Source organism: Camelus dromedarius, chromosome 19 (genome assembly GCF_036321535.1).
Source record: "Camelus dromedarius isolate mCamDro1 chromosome 19, mCamDro1.pat, whole genome shotgun sequence".
NCBI lineage: Eukaryota > Metazoa > Chordata > Mammalia > Artiodactyla > Camelidae > Camelus > Camelus dromedarius.
In genome coordinates, this window is record NC_087454.1 from 18,472,902 (window position 1) to 18,490,148 (window position 17,247).

General features: G+C 39.4%; 2 protein-coding genes and 1 non-coding gene across 6 annotated transcripts; 1 reads left to right on the plus strand and 2 right to left on the minus strand.

The window, feature by feature from the left end:
* Positions 1 to 4,546: 4,546 nt before the first annotated feature.
* ZSCAN23 (zinc finger and SCAN domain containing 23) lies at positions 4,547 to 10,430 on the minus strand. Of its 4 annotated transcripts, none has more exons than XM_064476066.1 (5): positions 10,372 to 10,429; positions 8,967 to 9,102; positions 8,012 to 8,497; positions 7,621 to 7,768; positions 4,547 to 7,269 (listed from the first exon to the last, which is right to left on the minus strand). In XM_064476066.1, the coding sequence occupies exons 3-5, from the start codon at positions 8,384 to 8,386 to the stop codon at positions 6,656 to 6,658; spliced, it is 1,137 nt and encodes a 378-aa protein (XP_064332136.1). In that variant the 5' UTR covers positions 8,387 to 8,497; positions 8,967 to 9,102; positions 10,372 to 10,429; the 3' UTR covers positions 4,547 to 6,655. The 4 variants fall into 4 exon arrangements, with proteins under 4 accessions (XP_064332136.1, XP_064332135.1, XP_064332137.1 ...); XM_064476065.1 differs by having other exon boundaries at positions 8,967 to 9,107; positions 10,372 to 10,416; XM_064476067.1 differs by lacking the exon at positions 8,967 to 9,102 and having other exon boundaries at positions 10,372 to 10,430.
* A 2,603-nt stretch (positions 10,431 to 13,033) lies between these two features.
* Positions 13,034 to 13,107, plus strand: TRNAT-UGU (transfer RNA threonine (anticodon UGU)). Its single transcript has one exon. It is a non-coding gene; the product is annotated as a tRNA-Thr (tRNA).
* Positions 13,108 to 14,242: 1,135 nt separating this feature from the next.
* LOC105084581 (olfactory receptor 2B11) lies at positions 14,243 to 15,187 on the minus strand. Its single transcript, XM_010974722.1, has one exon. It carries the CDS (start codon positions 15,185 to 15,187, stop codon positions 14,243 to 14,245), a length of 945 nt encoding a protein of 314 aa, XP_010973024.1.
* Between the last annotated feature and the right edge of the window lie 2,060 nt (positions 15,188 to 17,247).

Consider the following 17,247-nt stretch of genomic DNA (forward strand, 5'->3'; position numbering starts at 1 on the left):
TATACCTGAAAACCCACAGAATTCAACAGGAAAACTAAAAGGTCATTTAGTAAAGTAGTAAGCTGTAAAATTAACACACTAAAATCAATGGTTATACGCAAATAACCAGTGATAAACAGTTACAAGAGATAACGGAACAGAATATCGAATTTACAATAGCAAAAACAAAAACAAACAAAAGAGAATAATTGGGAATAAGCTTAGGAAGAAATACGCAAAACCTGTATGGGGAAAACCTGAAAGGCCAAGTGTATACTTAGACAAGTAACTATATGCTAAAACGACTGAGTCTTGGCTAAGAAGACTTCAAGAAATCAATCTTTTATAATAAAAGTATCAACACATACTGTTCTAGAATTAGACAATTTGATTATAAAGTTCATATGGGAAAATAAGAATAGCCATGAAGAATAGTGACATTTCCAAAGCTTCAGATGAACCAAAAGGCACACCTAAAAGAAAACCTGCTAAGAAGAATAAAAGCCGAAAAAAGAATAACACGACTTCCTTGAAGCAGGTTGTTTTAAAACATTGAGAGCTAACTTCAAAGAATTTCTTGTTACTGTCCTTATTAAATAGTGTAAAAAACCTTTAACTTAAATGATTAGTACAGTGTTTTTCCACTGACATGTAATCATAAAATTTCTAAAGCAATTATTCCAGGTACCATCTACTTTTCGTCTTTGCTCCAGCTCCACCACATCCACCTTTGCCTACTTGCAGTTTTCTGAAAGTATTTTGTGATCTGTCAGACGCTATCTATCCCCTAGTTCAATTCTTCTTTGCTATCCAACTTAGTTCACAGAGACAGTTCTATTGTTGCTTTCTCAGAGAGGCTATCACTAACTCTCCACCTCCAAGGCCTTTTTATGTACTAAGTTTATTTTCCTCAAGGCATTTATTACACTATATTGTAACTGTTTCTCTGTCCTCCTCTGGACACCATAAGGTAGGGAGTGCCTCTTCTACCTGGTTCATTCCCATTTCCTTGACATAGAGCCTGGTGCATATTTGGCACCCAACACGTGTTTGGCTTGAAAAATGTGCTAAGTTCTGAATCTGGTTTCTTAGCTGTAGACATTTCACGTAGCACTTTCCTCTGTTTTGCAGAACTGTGAAGTTCATGTTATGTTAAAGTACTTTTTAAAAGCCTCTATGGTACAAATGTGTAGTATCATGACCATTACTGGAAGGTACTTTAATGAAAACTGAAAAACTGCTCAGGTAAATTGAGAAAATCTATAAGAAACCATCTTTTAGCCCTAAGGATTTGGCAGCCCATGGTCCCCAGAGGCAGCTCCCGCTGGTAAATCTGTCTCCACCTGAGAAGCAGGTGGTCCGGGCCCACCCAGCTCTGTACAGCGTTTTTGTTCAATTCTCTGTATCTCCGAAACTTCCGGAATCGCCGACAGGGAAAAGGGAATCGATTCCTGAGGGATCTGTGTATGCTAAGGGAGAGAAACTCAAGCCCAGTCAAAGAAAAGGGGGCAACAACACCAACTTCGGGTCCCGAGATCTCCGCAGAGGTACAGAGAATCCCACGTAGGGAGAAGGGTCCAGGTTCCCACCTACACCCGCTCAGAGCCGGGAACCATAGATATTTGGGCCACAGCGCACACCAGGAACCGGAAGTATGTCACAATGCTCGAACACGTCTTTGCCAGCTCCTCAGCCGCTTCTCTAGGAAACTTGGAGGACTTGTCATCTCAGTGGTTGGTCTAGCCCACCTGGTCCGCCTTCATATGCTCAGAGGCTTCTTCCTAACTCAGGCAGGTGGATCGAGGGCTCGTAACCTCCGGTGTCCAGCAGCCACTGAGCCTGGCTCATATCTCTCCACCCAACTCTCACCAGATGTTGTGTAGCCCTAGGTTCCCTTAGGACCTGGCCCTCTAAGTTTCCAGCTCTCAGGGTTCCTCTTACAACACTGTCAGTTACCTTCACTCAGTTCCCCCAGTCAGAAGCAATAATCAACACCCACCTAAGGAAAGAGGTTCATCTCAATAGGTTTATCTTAGGTAACTAGCTATTAACAGTGGGGTTTTTTGGGCGGGTCCTTTTGTTTTATTTTTTTAAAGACATATTGTCCCAACTTTTAAAACCAAATCCAGCAGATCCATTAACGGGGATTACTTCAATCCAGGTAGGTGGGTGGGTGGTGGCTGCCTTGGTATAGGTGGCTACACCTACGCCAGTACTCTCCTTCATAACATATTTTGCCTTAGCTCTCATGAGAGAACATTGTATTCTTTCTGATTCTTCTTTCTCCTCGGTCACGAGTAGGAAGACCATACATCCTAATTTGTGTCTGTTGTCTGGGTGTAATTATTAGTGGCACTTGCTTTCATTCTCAAAATTGTTCCAGACTGAGCAATAAGTTATATTGTTACCTTATGTCTGAGAACCACTGATATGCTATTTAAATGCAGATTCCCAGGCTTTGCCCTCAAACTGATTTAGTTGGTCTGGGATGGGGCCCAGGCAACTGCACTTCAAACAGCACAGGTGATTCTAACACAGGTATACATTGAGAAACAGGGTCTTCCTCATAAAGCTAAGGTGGCTGGCATGGAAATCTGGATGTGGGTCCAAAGAGAACTAAAAACATCATAGAGTAATTCACACAGTAATAGATTGTGCTGTTCTCCCTGTTCTCCTCTAATGGAAAGTACTAAAATGAGTAAGGAGCGAAGGCAGTGAGACTATCTTCATTTCTTAAGATACTCCGTACCTAAGACACTTGGAACAACCGAGAGATGGGAATTTTCTAGTAAGCATTATGAAGACGAAGCACATTTCTTGGCAATGCTGTCGCTGCATCTATTTTTTATTTTTCCTTCTCTTTGGTCACCATTGTTAGCCAGTGTTTTAGTACCTAATTTTGCCCTTTGTCCAATTCCTTTTTCAGTTCTCATATTTTCTTCTTCTTTTTTCTCTTTCCATCCCTTTTTTTTTTTTTTTTTTTTTTGCAGATACCTAAAATATGTCTCAGGGCTCCAAGTCTACGTGTCTGTGAAACTACACACAATTCTCAATGATTTTTGTTCATAGTTTTGTTTTTTAAAATTTTTAACATGATTAAAAAAAAACAGAAGGATAACCACAAGCACTTAACCACACGGGTTTCACTTTTCTCTTGCCAAACTGGAAAACTCCTGGCTCTTGAGCATATCTTAAATGGGGGTCTTGCCTCATCCTGCTGCCTCTGCCAAAAACACTTTCCTCTATCCTCCATCTCCCTCTGCAGAGAATCTACTTTTCTCTCAATTACTAACTCAACATTGAACCAACGACACATGTATATTGGTATTTATATTTCAAAATTCTTCCTTAGAAAATACTTCATATTTTATCATTTTGACTTTAGATATACTTTTATTACTTCAGAGATCATTTTTGTCTTACTGGAAACAATCTTCCACTATCAATTATAATTATGTTTTTTAAAGGAAAAGTATTATCAGCTATAGAAAACAGGAGTCATTTCAAAATACAAAATACCTTCAGCTCAAAATTTCAGTGAAAGAGAAACTTCAGGGCTCTATCTACAGCTCTAGGCAGGTTTTAGTTGCAAGATACTTAGCCATTTCTTGATGTAGTGTCCACGGTCTCAAAAGTGCTCACAGGGGTGCTGGACTATCCTTCAAGAACCAATAAGGCTATTTAATTGGATTTGAATCAATATTTCTTACACCTCCTCAACCATAAAACTGACTACTCTGCTCTTTTAGATTGGACTTTTCAAGGGGATAGGGAGGGATGGATACTGGTCCAGGGAACACCTGAAAGGAGGTCAAAGCTAGAGATGTCACAGGTGGGGAATAAAAGGAGCCAGGATGGAAAAAGAGAAGAGAGAATAGAGAGAAATTTAGAAATGTAGAAGGGAGACAACTGAGAACTCTGGCCAGGAAGACTTGAATAATCACAGAAGCAGCCAAGGTCTGCATGACATTGACTACAGGTTAAGTCAGATATTATTTCTCACAGAATGAGAAATGTGCATCTTAAATACAAGAATTAGCATAAGAGAATTAGCACAATTAGTATCAGAAAACAAGGAAAGTTAGTTTGGTGAACTGTCAGTCATTTAATCATGTTATCCATCACTGCATTCTAAGAAGTACATCTGTCTCTACGGCATACATAACAGTTTTGTTTCTTGCTGTTTCACCAGTTGTTGAGAAAATTAAGAATTTTTAAGCTGTTAAAAAACACACACACACACACACACAAAAGGCACAGAACAAACCAAACATCCAACCTTCAATTGCAACTCAGCCATTAGAAATACATCCTTTAAAATCCTGATCTGTTCATATTGTAAATCTTTTAAGAGCTGATATAATGGAATTATCCAAACATGCTGCTTCAGCATATAGGAGAAGCATTTAAAATACTTATGAACTCACAAATAATAGTGTATGTATTATGTCACTATATGCAGTATATATTTGAGAAGTTGATTTTATTTCAAATTTATGTCTACTATATTTTCCTTAACTTCATCCTAAAATACCTATGTATTTCTCTCGGAAATAATTTAACCTCAAGACACAATAAAACATGCCCTTGAAGAAATGTAAGATTTTTTTTTCTTCCAAGATTGTTGATAAAGTCACAAGTAGTGACACAAACAGTTTGAAATGTTAGGTCCAAGAATATACAACGCAAAATATATGAAACTGAAAAACACCACCCATCACTTCTCCATTTCTCCATGAAGAATTGTGTGCAATTCTAGTTGCCCAAACCCTGTTTCCTAGCTCATGTAGAAGTTGTTAGCTTTTAAATAGAAAGAGTTTGACTTGGCCTAAACTGAAAAGAATGAAACAATATATAGCATTTTAAAGTAGTGGTTTTTCATCTATAGGAGTATGTTAAACTATGGAGCACCAACAAATGAAATATTATCCATTTGTAAATAGCATGAGGAAGCACTCTGTTATAGTACAGAAATCTCTAGATTGTATCATTTCATGAAAACAACGGGTAGATGAGTGTAAATAGTATGCCATCATTCTGTGCAATCACGGGAATAAGGTTAGATATTTATATTTTCTTGTATTTACACAAAGAAACACTAAAAGATACATAAGAAACTAGTAAATGACTACCTATAAGGGGAAAGATAGGGACTTTTTTTAATGTTGTTTTCATATTAGAACCAACTGAAGAATGAATTATCTTTTTAAAAAAGTCCTTCTAAGAAAATTAAATTTTAAAGTTAAAAATAATCACTCAGTACAAAAATAAATAACAAGCCTCAAATGAGAGATAAGTGGGAGGAATCTTTTCTGAAAGGCCACTGTAAATTAAATAGAGAAGAGGTGCATTTATTGAAACATACAGATAGGAAGGTTTGTTGAGCTAGAAAGCAGACCCTAAATGCCTCAATAATGTAAGTTCTATATGGTGACAGAATGCTTCCAGCGGCTTGGTAGAGTGAGCAATGCACTAGGAATTAGGAGACAGGGTTCTAGTTCCAGCTCCATTAACCAGCTGTATGATCTCATGCAATTACTTCCCAGAGCTTCTGTTTCTGTATCTGTCAAATAAGGGCATGTCATTCTGTACCTGTGTAAGGTCCCTTATAGTATTTCTGTTAGCCTTAAGTTACCTGCTGTGTATTTGATATTCCAATCCTGATTGTTACCACCAGGGGTTTCTCCCATTTCTTTGTCTCCTGGCCTTAGTATAAAGTTTGGTAACAATCAGTGTTAAGGGAAAGAAATTTTTTAATGTACAACCTTGGTAATAATCAATAGGTAGTGCTGAGAAGTGTGGAGGTTATAAAAAGCTATCAACATGGAAGACTGATTATACTTTTTTGTCTACTTTTGTATGTGTTTGGAATTTTCCATAACAAAAGGTTAAATAAAGAAAAAAAGCAAGACCCAAAAATGCTCCTAAGTCAGGAAAAATACAAGGAGGCTTATATTTTCATAACAAAGATCTTAAGTGAGATGTCAGCTAAGTGTCTTTAGTCTCTGAAAAATTTAAAATCATGAGCAATATTTGTTATGACTAGCCACTGAGCTACTAATAATATATGGCTGCTTCAATTCCTTGGTTACTAACTGAAGGCTGAGTTACTAAACCTCTATAGGGAGAAGTCTTTTGTATATTTATGGGAAGATCCATCTGCCCTCTTTTGTAGGTTAAAAAGCAAATTATCATATCTTAGCTGAGTGGAAACTAATCCAACAGTTTACATTACAGATTTTACTGCAATTATTTTTAAATTAATTTTTAAATACTCAGGAAACAACTTTTGACATCTTGTATTCAGGCTGCATATAATTTTAAAGGCTTTAAAAAAAAAAGCTTTTTAAAACTAGGATGAAGGAGTTTTCCTTCTGCACACCCAGAAAACTTTTTGGACAGATGTGTGTGAGGCTATGTTGATGCAGTCCACACAACAATATTCAATATCGCAAAGTTATGGATGTCACTGGCCAAAGAGAATTTCATAGATGTATTTAAGATATGCTTCTCTCTGCATAAAAATAAGGACATTTTCAAAGGCTTTCCTTGGCGCTTCCGATACTAGAGGATTAAACCAGTATTGTTCTCTCAGGGACAAAGAAAAAGCCAAGCCCCTTGTTCCCTTGCCTAGTGGTCCAATGGCAAGAAATTGTGCCCTACCTGTTCCCAGGAGCTAGCTGGACTGAGCCATAGGGTGGACCTTCCGATGCTGAATGAGGTTGCAATGGTAAACGAAGTTCTTGCCACATTCTTCACATTCATAAGGTCTCTCTCCAGTGTGAATTCTCTGATGTTTAATGAGGACAGAACGTCGACTAAAGCTCTTACTGCACTGATTGCACTGGTAAGGTTTCTCCCCAGTGTGGATCCTGAGGTGATGGAAAAGCCCAGCGTTCTGGCTAAAGGCTTTGCCGCAAACATTGCACTGGTAGCGCTTCTCCCCGGTGTGGAGCCTCTGGTGCTGGAACAGGCCTGACCGCTGGCTGAAGGCCCGCCCGCATTCCTCACACTCATAGGGCTTCTCGCCCGTGTGCGTCCTCTGGTGCTCGATGAGGATGGAATTCTGGGTGAAACTTTTCCCACATTCACAGCAGACGTAGGGTCTCTCCACTGAAGAGCTTACCCGTTGCCTTTCCAATCTGCCTTCCTGATCACAGGTCTCTTCACAGTCAGGCATTTGAATAATATCACCATTCAGGTTCTCAGGTACTTTCACAAGCAATTTCATTTCTTTAAACAGCTCCCTCTTTGGGGCTAACTCCACATTCCCAGCCCCAGCCTCATCATCTGAAATAATAAATGGATCACACAAATGTTATGTTTCCAAAGGAAAAAGAAAAAAGAAAACTAGTTGGGAGAGTGGATGGAAGGGGACAAGCAACCATGCTTTCTGTTTACTTTCCCGCTCTAAACAGTTATTCAGGGAGAGGGTGCCCTGTATGGTATTGGCTTGTTTGCTGCCTGCCTCTCCCACCAGACTGTAAACTTCCTGAGGGAGAGACCATGTCTACCCTGCTCATCACTGTATCTCCAGTACCCAACATGGTGCCTGGCACATAGCAAACACTGAGTAAAAGTGCCGACTTGATGAACATTCAGGGGATGAGTTAGGCTTCTGGAGGAAATTCTAATCCTCACCGATCTCCTGAACCCGGCACACCTCTTGCAAGTTACACTGAGGCTGCTTCTCCATGGTTTGGAGCTGGCCACTTGATGACTCCTGGGCACCTCCTGGAGTTGCTTTCTCCTTCCCAAGCTCTTCCTGTTCATGCTCATTGGTTGGGACCTGGTAAAAATTAAAGACAGTTGGTAACCAAATATCAGAGAAGACACTGAGAGGTCTTCTGAGGACCACTGGATAGAAAAAGAAGGACCAAGAAGCTGGCAAAGAAAAAAACTCAGAGAGATTATGAGCCTATTACAGATCGAGGCAGACATAAAGAAATTCTTCTACTCCTCTTCCTCTGATTGCACTGAAACCCTACACTCGATCCTACAAGTACACACCCCTGCTCTCTCCCCTTCCCACCTGCTCTCCTGGTTCATCCAGCTCTCTCTCCAGATCCTCCAGCACAGTGACTGCCTCTTCTCCACTCACTGGGCGGTGCTCTCTCACCCAGGCTTGGAGCTCCTCAGGAAGGATGGTCAGGAACTGCTCCAGCACCAGCAGCTCCAGGATCTGCTCCTTGGTGTGCATCTCTGGTCTCAGCCACTGATGGCAGAGCTCCTGGAGTCTTTGAAAAGCCTCTCGGGGCCCAGGTGTCTCCTGGTAGCAGAATTGCCGGAAGCGTCTACGGAAGATCTCTCTGGTGTGAGGGTTCTCTCTTGACAGGCCAGATTCTTCCCTATAGGCATGGTTCCCCTCTTCCTCTTTTACTTTCACTGCTAGAAGTCCCTTCTGCATCTCCGGAGTCTGAAGGGCCAAGGCTGTGGTCACTTAAGGCTTAAGTATTCAGAAAAAGGATCTATTCTTGATAATCCCTGCCGTGATCTTTTCTTCTGGAAATCCCAAAATCTAAAAAATAATTTGCAGGGGAAAAAAAAGGTATTAAAATGTAGAAAATCTTTTCTGCTGGTAGGCAATGGGAGTATTTATACCAAAATCAGGAGCTTTGTCTAATGAAGAACATGAATGCACGATTAATGATAAGGACAATGCAAATACTGATGAAGGTAATATAGGAGGGAAAACAAAAACAAAAACAAAAACAAAATGCCCCCTTCCCCAGTTTTATTGAAGGAAGGGACCATTTTGATTATCATGAATGAATCAGCTCAAATAAATCAGCTTGAATATACTGCATTTCCATTTGAATGGTAAGATATTAGATTCATAGGCAGTTTTTAGTTGCATGGAGATAAACACTTTAGGCCCAAGTGGTCACAGATGACACTAGAAATCAAGGAGAAAAGGGAAAGAAAATGGAGGAAGAAGGGAAAGTAAAGAAGACACAAAGACAGAATGAGGAACAAAAGAGATGTACCTGGGGGAGAGGCAGAGTCCCTCCAATCAGGTGAGCTGTTGCAGAGAGATCTATGTTTGGAGTGGGGAGATCTGGGATTGAGACTTGTCCTCCAGGTACCCCCTCCAGTCTTGGGCTTCACATTTTGAGCCTTAGTCTATTCTGTAAAATAGGAATCCTAAAACCAACCTTGCCTACTTTTCTAGGTTGATACAGAGATAAAATAAGGTCTCAGATAAAGAGCACAAAGAAGCTGGCAGTTTGATAAACTCTAAACTATTATACATTACCACTATTGTTATTTTTCTTATAAATTCTATTGAAAGGTTAAATGAATATCCTAGTGATCTGAACAATAAATCAGAAAATAGTCAACTGGAATGGTCTCAGCACATAGATATCAAAAAAAGGAAATATTAATTCTAATATTTTAAAAACAGGTAGAATCTTAGTTCTTTCTTGCCCTTTAATTTCTTGGAAATTGTTTCTCTTTGAGGCTCCTTTAGGATGGAGAGTGGGCAACTATATATAAAATAAAATGAGTGCTAATAAAGAGACAAATGTCTACCACCACTTAAATCTTCACCGGGGTAATAGTTAATGACAGCAATTTTCTGAAGGAAAGATAATTATGTGACCTACTGATTTCCAAGCACCATTTTATCAGCTACAAGACCCGTAATAAGATACTTAACCTCATTTTCTTCCTGGACGTTAAAAAAAAAGGGGGGGGGGGTGCGAGGGAGAAGTTACATACTATTAGTGCCCACCTCATTGAGTTATGACAAGTAAATAAGTTAATATTTGGAAAGTGCTCTTAACAGTGCTGGCTGACACATAAACGCTATTTATTTATTTTTAAGGGTATTTTTTGAGTGAGGGCCATGAATAGATTTATTTACGTATTTATGTTTTGATGGAGGTACTGGGGATTGAAACCGGGTCCATTAAAGTGCTATTTAAACAGTTGTTTTGTTTGTTTTGTTTTTTTAATTAACGGATGGCAAGAGCCTTTACACTTTTGAGTGAATCAGACTAAGAGAGGCGGTGGCATGTTATAAAACTCTACTTGCTCGTTAAGTCCCCAGTATTGAATGGTAGACGCGGGAAAATAAGAACAATCCTGGATACCCGAAACTACTCTTATCCTAAGATGCGGAGGGAAGAGTTCAGAGGGGCACAGGTGCTAGGACAGCGTGGCGGAAGGGCTCAGGATGAGACGAAGGGGACCGGGGCGGGGGCCAAGGACACTGACTTTCAGTTATCAAGGCCCTTCCAGTTCCGGGGCAGCCACCTCTGCCCCTCGCCTGTCCGGTCAAGCTCTAGCCAAAAAGACCCGCTGTCTCCTCCCCACACCCACTCCGGGGGCGCAGCGCACAGCCTGGACCTCTCGAAGGCCCTGCGTTGCCCCGGCTTCGAAGCTCACCCGACATCCGTGGCGCCACCTCTGAATCCTTGACAACCGCAGCCCCAAGAATGATAAACTACAAAGGCCGGAAGTGCGTCACACGGGCCGCTCTCCGCGGAAACGGCGGTTCCGGCCGCGTTCTTTCTAGTAAGCCCGGAGGTTTTCGCACCTCTGTGGTCGCCTCGCTGAATCCCCTTTCTGGGCGTTGTGAGGCGCTGTTCTCGTCCAAGGAGGTTGATAGAGTAACAGCAGTGTTTTACACACAGTAACTCATTTACACGTACTAACTCACTCTGCATAGCAACCCTGTGAGTTAGGTATAATTATCCTCATTTAGCAGATGCGGAACCTAAAGCACATTCATTCTCTATTTATCAGTTGCCATTTCCTCCGAAGGAACGGTTTTTGTGCACTTTACTTTCTCGCACAATACGTTCCAGCCTCCTTTTATACTTTTCCTGCCTTAGACCTGGAATCCACCATTGGTCCATGAAGCTATGGTTCCTTTTAATGGAGAATGGTATCCAGAAACCAAGATCTGGGTTTTGAGTAATAGATCAGCTCATTGCTGCTGGGATAAATCATTGCTTCTAGGCCGTATCAGTGAACCTTAGGGCTGAAATATATATGTGATATACATATGATGGGGATTTTATGAAGTATTTCCAATTCAAACGTGACTCCACAGATTTTTGTTTGTTTTCATTTTTCACCATTGCACATTTGATTTTCCTTTCCTCCACAGTGAAAACCCTGGTTCCCAAGAGCATCAACATATTCACTCTATTTTACGATATATATTTTTAAATTTCAAAATTAAAATATCAGCATCACTAACAACACACCTACTATGCACAGTTCCAAATGTCTTTGCTTGCTTTTTCTTGAATTATATCACATTAGGGAGGTACGTTAAGAGGACATACACAGACCCTATCTGAATTCTTTTTTCTGTGTAGTTATGTTATAAACTTGATATATTGTTAATCATTTGTTTCTGTTTTATTCAGTTTCAGGATTTGCTTTCCTAATTAAAACACTTAGTTCAAAACCAAAATTATATGAAAAGACATTTTCAGAATTTTGCTTCCATCCTTAACTCCTTTATCTCGTATAGACTCATGCTTCATTTTCATTAGTTTTTAACTTATCTTTTCCTTCCTACTTCCTCTCATTCCTCCCCTTTCTTCCTTTTTTTTTTTGGCAAAAATAATTGTTTACCTCTATAAATTATCATATTATATATACTCTTTTGCACCTTGCTTTATCACTTAATAGAATAACCTGGAAATTATTCCAAATCTGTTCATAGAAATATTCCCCCTTTCCTTTTTACAGCGTCCTAGTACTCCATTGTGTGGATGTACTATAATTTTTTCTATCAGTCTTTTAGAAGTGGATATTTAGATTATTTCCAACATTTTACTTTAACAAATAATGCTGCAATGAACATGAAGAGAGGAGAAAGAAGTGTCTTTGTATAGGTTGTATCATTTTGCACTTTCAACAGCAATGCAAGATGGTACCTGTTTTCACACAGTCTCTCTAGCTGTATGTTTTCAGGCTTTTGAATTTTGCCAATATGATAGGCCATTAGGTGTTCATGGAACTGCAAATCAAGTGCTAAAATCCCTGTTAAAAATGGACTCATGGTGCTAAATGTTGGCAAGGATTATGGAGCAATCAGAATTTTCATACACTGTGGATGAGAGTGTAAATTGGCAACACCATTTTGGGGAAACTCTTTGGTATATCCACCAAAGTTTAACATATGCATATTCTATGACTCAAGACTTTCACTTCTGGTTATATTGCCACCAGAAGTGCATATATATTTACATCTAAAGATTGATGGGTTTTTTTTTTTTTTTTAGGTTAAAGATAGGTCTTAACAGTGTTTTTTATAGCTTTACACTGGAAAAAAACCCCAAAATCTGTAGGATGATCACCACACATTTATAAAGCAAAGGAAGAAAAACAATGCCTAAACCTTTAACTATTCACTTGAGAAATGTTATGTTACTTTCAACTCTGGGTTCTGGGTGTGCATTTTTCTCTGAATTTGATTTAGTCATGGATAGGATGAACCTGGCCAGGAACCTATGTCAGTTTACAATTTTGTCTGCATTTTAAAAAACTTGTTTGTAAAACTGAGTTTTGTCATGTAATGATATATTGCCTATGTTTCCCCATACATAAAGTATCTGTTACTATATAGCTTTTGCTTATTTAGTGATTGCAGGGTATTATACATGTATATCTGCTGAGTCTTTGTATATTTTATATAGAAAAACCAATAATATTGGCTGTTTTTTAAAACAACAGCTTTACTTTTGATATTTATTTTGTTCAACACATCTTTATCATTTCTATGCATATTGTTTTGGTCTTATTTTCCATACATTCAATTGTCAGAAATGTTTTCTCTGCCACAATTATGACAGAAAAGTATTTCATTTTTTAATAATACACTGTTTACATTTTTAACTGTTTGGTTCACATTTAATTTGTTGTAATTTCCAGTATGAAGTATAGACCCAAATTAATTATTCACCATACAAACATCCTATAGGATCAACATTGATTAATAATAGTGCTTCCTTATCTTGTTGTGAAGTACCTCTGATATGATGTTCTTAAAATAATTAAATGTAAGAAATCACAAAGTAATTTTATAAGGGGAGTTGGATAGCTCAGTGGTAGAGCATATGCCTTGTATGCACAAGGTCCTGAGTTCAATCCCCAGTGCATCCATTAAGAATAAATAAATAAAATAATTTTATATTTTTAATGAATGGAAATTTTAGACACGTTTGATAATTATATTTTAAGATTTTTAAAGTTCGAACATAGTAAGACACTTTTCATGGTAATTCCTTTCAAATTTGTTTCAGAACTTCATATGACTTTAGCATTTTTTCACTGATACTATATTAAAAGTTGCAAAGAATGTTCAAACTAACTTTTAGGTGTTTTTTATGGAGATGCTTATTTTCATAAGCAAAGTGTGGTAATAGGAAATATATATTTGGTCTTTGTTCTCAGTTCCTGGCACAGAGCTTCTAAAACCTTTGAAATTTCCTGAGTGATAGGAGTGTCTTTTCTTACTCATCCTTGAGTTTATCCTAATGTGACTCTAGGTGGGCTCCTAGGTGACCAGAGGAACCGACCATGTGATTAGAGGGTTGGAACTTTCAGCCTCATCCCCTGACTCTGGGGAGGGGAGGAAGCTGGAGATTGAATTAAATATCGATGGCTGATGATTGACTTAATCATACTTATGTAATGGAATCTGATTAAAACCACTGAGCAATGAGGTTTGAAGAGCTTTCTGTTTGGAGAACACACTGAGGTGCAGAGGAGGCACCCTGAGAATGAACGCCCACTGCCTCTCCCTGTCCTATCTTGCCCTGTGTATCTCTTACTTTTTGGCTGTTCCTGTGTTGTATTTTTTTTTTTATAATAAATTGGTAAAAGTATGTGAAATGTTCTCTTGAGTTTTGTAGACTATTCTAGCAAATTATCAAACCTGAGGAGGGAATTGTAGGAATCTTTGACTTTATAGCTGGCTGATCAGAAGTACAAGCAGCCTGAACTTGGCATTGGCAACTGAAATGGCAGTTTTGTGGGACTGAGCCCTTAACCCATGGGGTCTATGCTAACTCTAGGATTGAATTAAACTGTCAGATACTCAGATGGTTTCAGAGAATTGGTCGTTGTGGGAGAAAAACCCAACACATCTGATGTCAGAAGTGGTGTTGGTAAACACATCAGATAAAGGTTTCCTTGCCTTGACTTCTAAGCATGATTTTGACTGAACATCTATTTAAAGGAGGATATATTTCAGGTTATTGTTGGGCTTTCCCATTCAGAAAAAAGCATCATTTTCTCATATTCTCTTGGACAAAATGGCCCTCCTCAGAAGTCTCCTCAAAGCGCTTTTAACATCCTTGTTTCTCAGGGTGTAGATGAATGGATTGGCCATGGGAGTAATAACACAGTAAAACAGCGTCAGAGCTTTGATAAGGTCTTGAGGGTGATCCGCTGAGGGCTGCATATAGATGTAGATGCCAGGCCCATAAAATAAAGACACCACCAGAAAGTGCGATGAACAAGTGTTAAAGGCCTTAAGTCTCCCATTGGCAGAAGGAATTCGAAACACAGCTTGGGTAATGTAACCATAAGAGACAAGAATCATGGAGAGGGGACCCATTATGAGGAAGGTGGCCACCACTGCTAAAGTAAGCTCATTGACTGTGGTGTCCACGCAAGCCATCTTAATCAGGCCAGGCAACTCGCAAAAGAAGTGATCCAGTTCCTGGTTCCCGCACAAGGGCAGCTGGACTGTGAGTGTGGACTGCAGTAGTGAATTGGCCAGACCAATGAGCCAAGCAGTGCTGGAGAGTAGCAGGCAGAGCTTGTGGTTCATGATGACAGAATACGTCAGAGGCTTACACACAGCCACATAGCGGTCTAAGGCCATGGTGCCAAGCAGGACACATTCCGTACAACCTAGCCAGTGAAATACATAGGCCTGGACCATACAGCCTACATAAGTGATGTTCTTGTTGGGACCCCCTAAGTTGAACAGCATTTGGGGTATAGTCGTGGTGCTGAAACAGAAGTCCAAAAAGGAGAGGTTTGTGAGGAAGAAATACATAGGACTTTGGAGCTGGGAATCTAGTTGAGAGACCAGAATAATAGCAGTGTTTCCCAAGAGTGTGAACATGTAGGAGATTAGGAGGACAAAGAAGAGAGGAAGATCCAACCATGGATATTTGGTAAAGCCCATGAGAATGAAATCCTCTGGAAAACTTTCATTCATGTGTTTCATTGAATTTTGATGAGAGACACCTGCTAAAATCAAAGAAGATAAGGGTGAGTGGTTAAAAAAAACTGAGTGTGGGGGTAACGAATAGCCCAGTGGTAAAATGTATGCTTAGCATGCATGAGGTCCTGGGGATTGAAGCCAGGACTCCATTAAAATAAAATAAATAAACAAATAAACCTCAGTAACCTCCCCCCTAAAAAAATAATAAATTGAGTTGGCAGAAGTTTTGACGATACCAGGAAAAGAATATACATTTATGGGAGAGCGATGGGGTACACCCTCAATAGAAATCATAACAACATCAAATGAATATTATAATTATAATTAATATTATAAAGTCACATTTGAAACATCCTTGCAGTAGAGAAAGTGGTTTCATTTTTTTCCCCCTAAATCAAAGCCCTATGTGATAGGTCAGTGGACATTACTTGTGATGGTTCTTCTGTATAATTAAAGAAGCCACTGGAAGGCAGTCTTCACCCAGCTACCTTGCAGCTAAGGGATTGTGTAACCTAAGAGATGGGGGCTTGGATCAGTGCTTAGGTCACATATGGGATTAGTGCTCTTATAAAAGAGAGCCCACAGGGATTCCTGTCCTTTCCATCAGGTAAGGTTATAGCTAGAAAGTGCTATTAATCAAAAAGTGGGCTCTTACCAGACACCGAAACTGCTAGCGCCATGATCTTGGATTTCCCAGCCTCCAGAACTGTGGGATAAATGTTCTAATAGATCACCTGGTCTCTGGCATTTTGTTATAGCAGCCCACATGGACTACGGCATATGTCATCAGGGATAAGCAAATTAGAACAATGAGATTCCACTACATATATATCAGAATGGTCAAAATCCAGAACAATGACACCAAATGCTGGCAAGGATGTAGAACAACAGGAACTCTCATTTACTGCTGCTATGAATACAAAATGGTACAGCCACTTTGGAAGGGAGTCTGCCTGGCAGTTTTTAAAATGAAACTAAACATACTCTTACCATATGAGCTAGCAGTCACACTTCTTGGTCTTTACCCAAATGAGCTGAAAACTTATATCCACACAAAAGCTTGCACACAGATGTTTATCACAGCTTTACTTGTAATTGCCAAAATTTGTAAGCAACCAAGATGTCCTTCAGAATGTGAATGGATAAATAAACTGTGATATACTAAGACAGACAATAGAGGATTTTTTAGCTCTAAAAAGAAACAAGCTATCAAGCCATGGAAAGACATGGAAGAACCTTAAATGCTTATTGCCAAATGAAAGAAGCCAATCTGAAAAGGCAACACACTGTGTGATTCCAACTATCAAACAGTATGTTTGGAAAATACAAAATTATGAAGATAGTAAAAAGAGGTGGTTCCCAGGGTTTAGCGGGGAGGAAGGAATGACTAGACAGAGCACAGAGGACTTTGAGTCAGTGAAACTATTCTGTATGATATTTTAATGGTGTATACATGTCATTATACATTTTTCCAAACCCGTAGCACGTACAGTACCAAGAGTGAACCATAATGTATCTATGGACTTTGTGCGATTATGATGAGTCAAGGTGTTCATCAGGTGGAACCATGGTACCACTCTGGTGATGGATGTTGATAAAGGAGCTGGGATGCAATGCATGTGGTGGGGCAGGAATTACATGGGAAATGTCTGTACTCTTGCTTAATTTTGCTGTGATGTAAAACTGGCTAAATAAAGTCTTAAAAAAAAATACTGCAAGGCTTCCTTACTGAGAGGGCTGCAGAGTAAAAGGAACAATTCTCCTCAAAGCCCTCTCTGTACCCATCAGGTAAACAGGGTTAGATGGCTGCAGGATCTGCCAGGGCAAGAAACATCACAGGACCTTGCTAATTTGGGACAGAAATTTGGAGGCGACAGGGGTATGATTTGTGGGAGTTTTCAACCAAAGAAATTAGCTATGACTTTGTCGTAATTGTTACCTTTACCAGAGGTTTCATTGTTACTGCCTGAGCCATGGGTATGGTTTTAATTATTTTTTTCTGTTGTTTTAGTCTACACTAACAACTGGGTTGAAAGTGACCCACATAAATGATGTTGATTTGT

What these genes read in the sequence shown, in the direction of transcription:
- ZSCAN23 (XM_064476067.1), bottom strand. Translation starts at nt 8,386, where the DNA reads ATGCAGAAGGGACTTCTAGCAGTGAAAGTAAAAGAGGAAGAGGGGAAC. An exon ending in TGGATGAACCAGGAGAGCAG is followed by an intron (nt 7,769 to 8,011) that starts GTGGGAAGGGGA and finishes AATTTTTACCAG; the next exon opens with GTCCCAACCAATGAGCATGA. An exon ending in GTGCCGGGTTCAGGAGATCG is followed by an intron (nt 7,270 to 7,620) that starts GTGAGGATTAGA and finishes TTATTATTTCAG; the next exon opens with ATGATGAGGCTGGGGCTGGG.
- LOC105084581 (XM_010974722.1), bottom strand. Translation starts at nt 15,187, where the DNA reads ATGAAACACATGAATGAAAGTTTTCCAGAGGATTTCATTCTCATGGGC.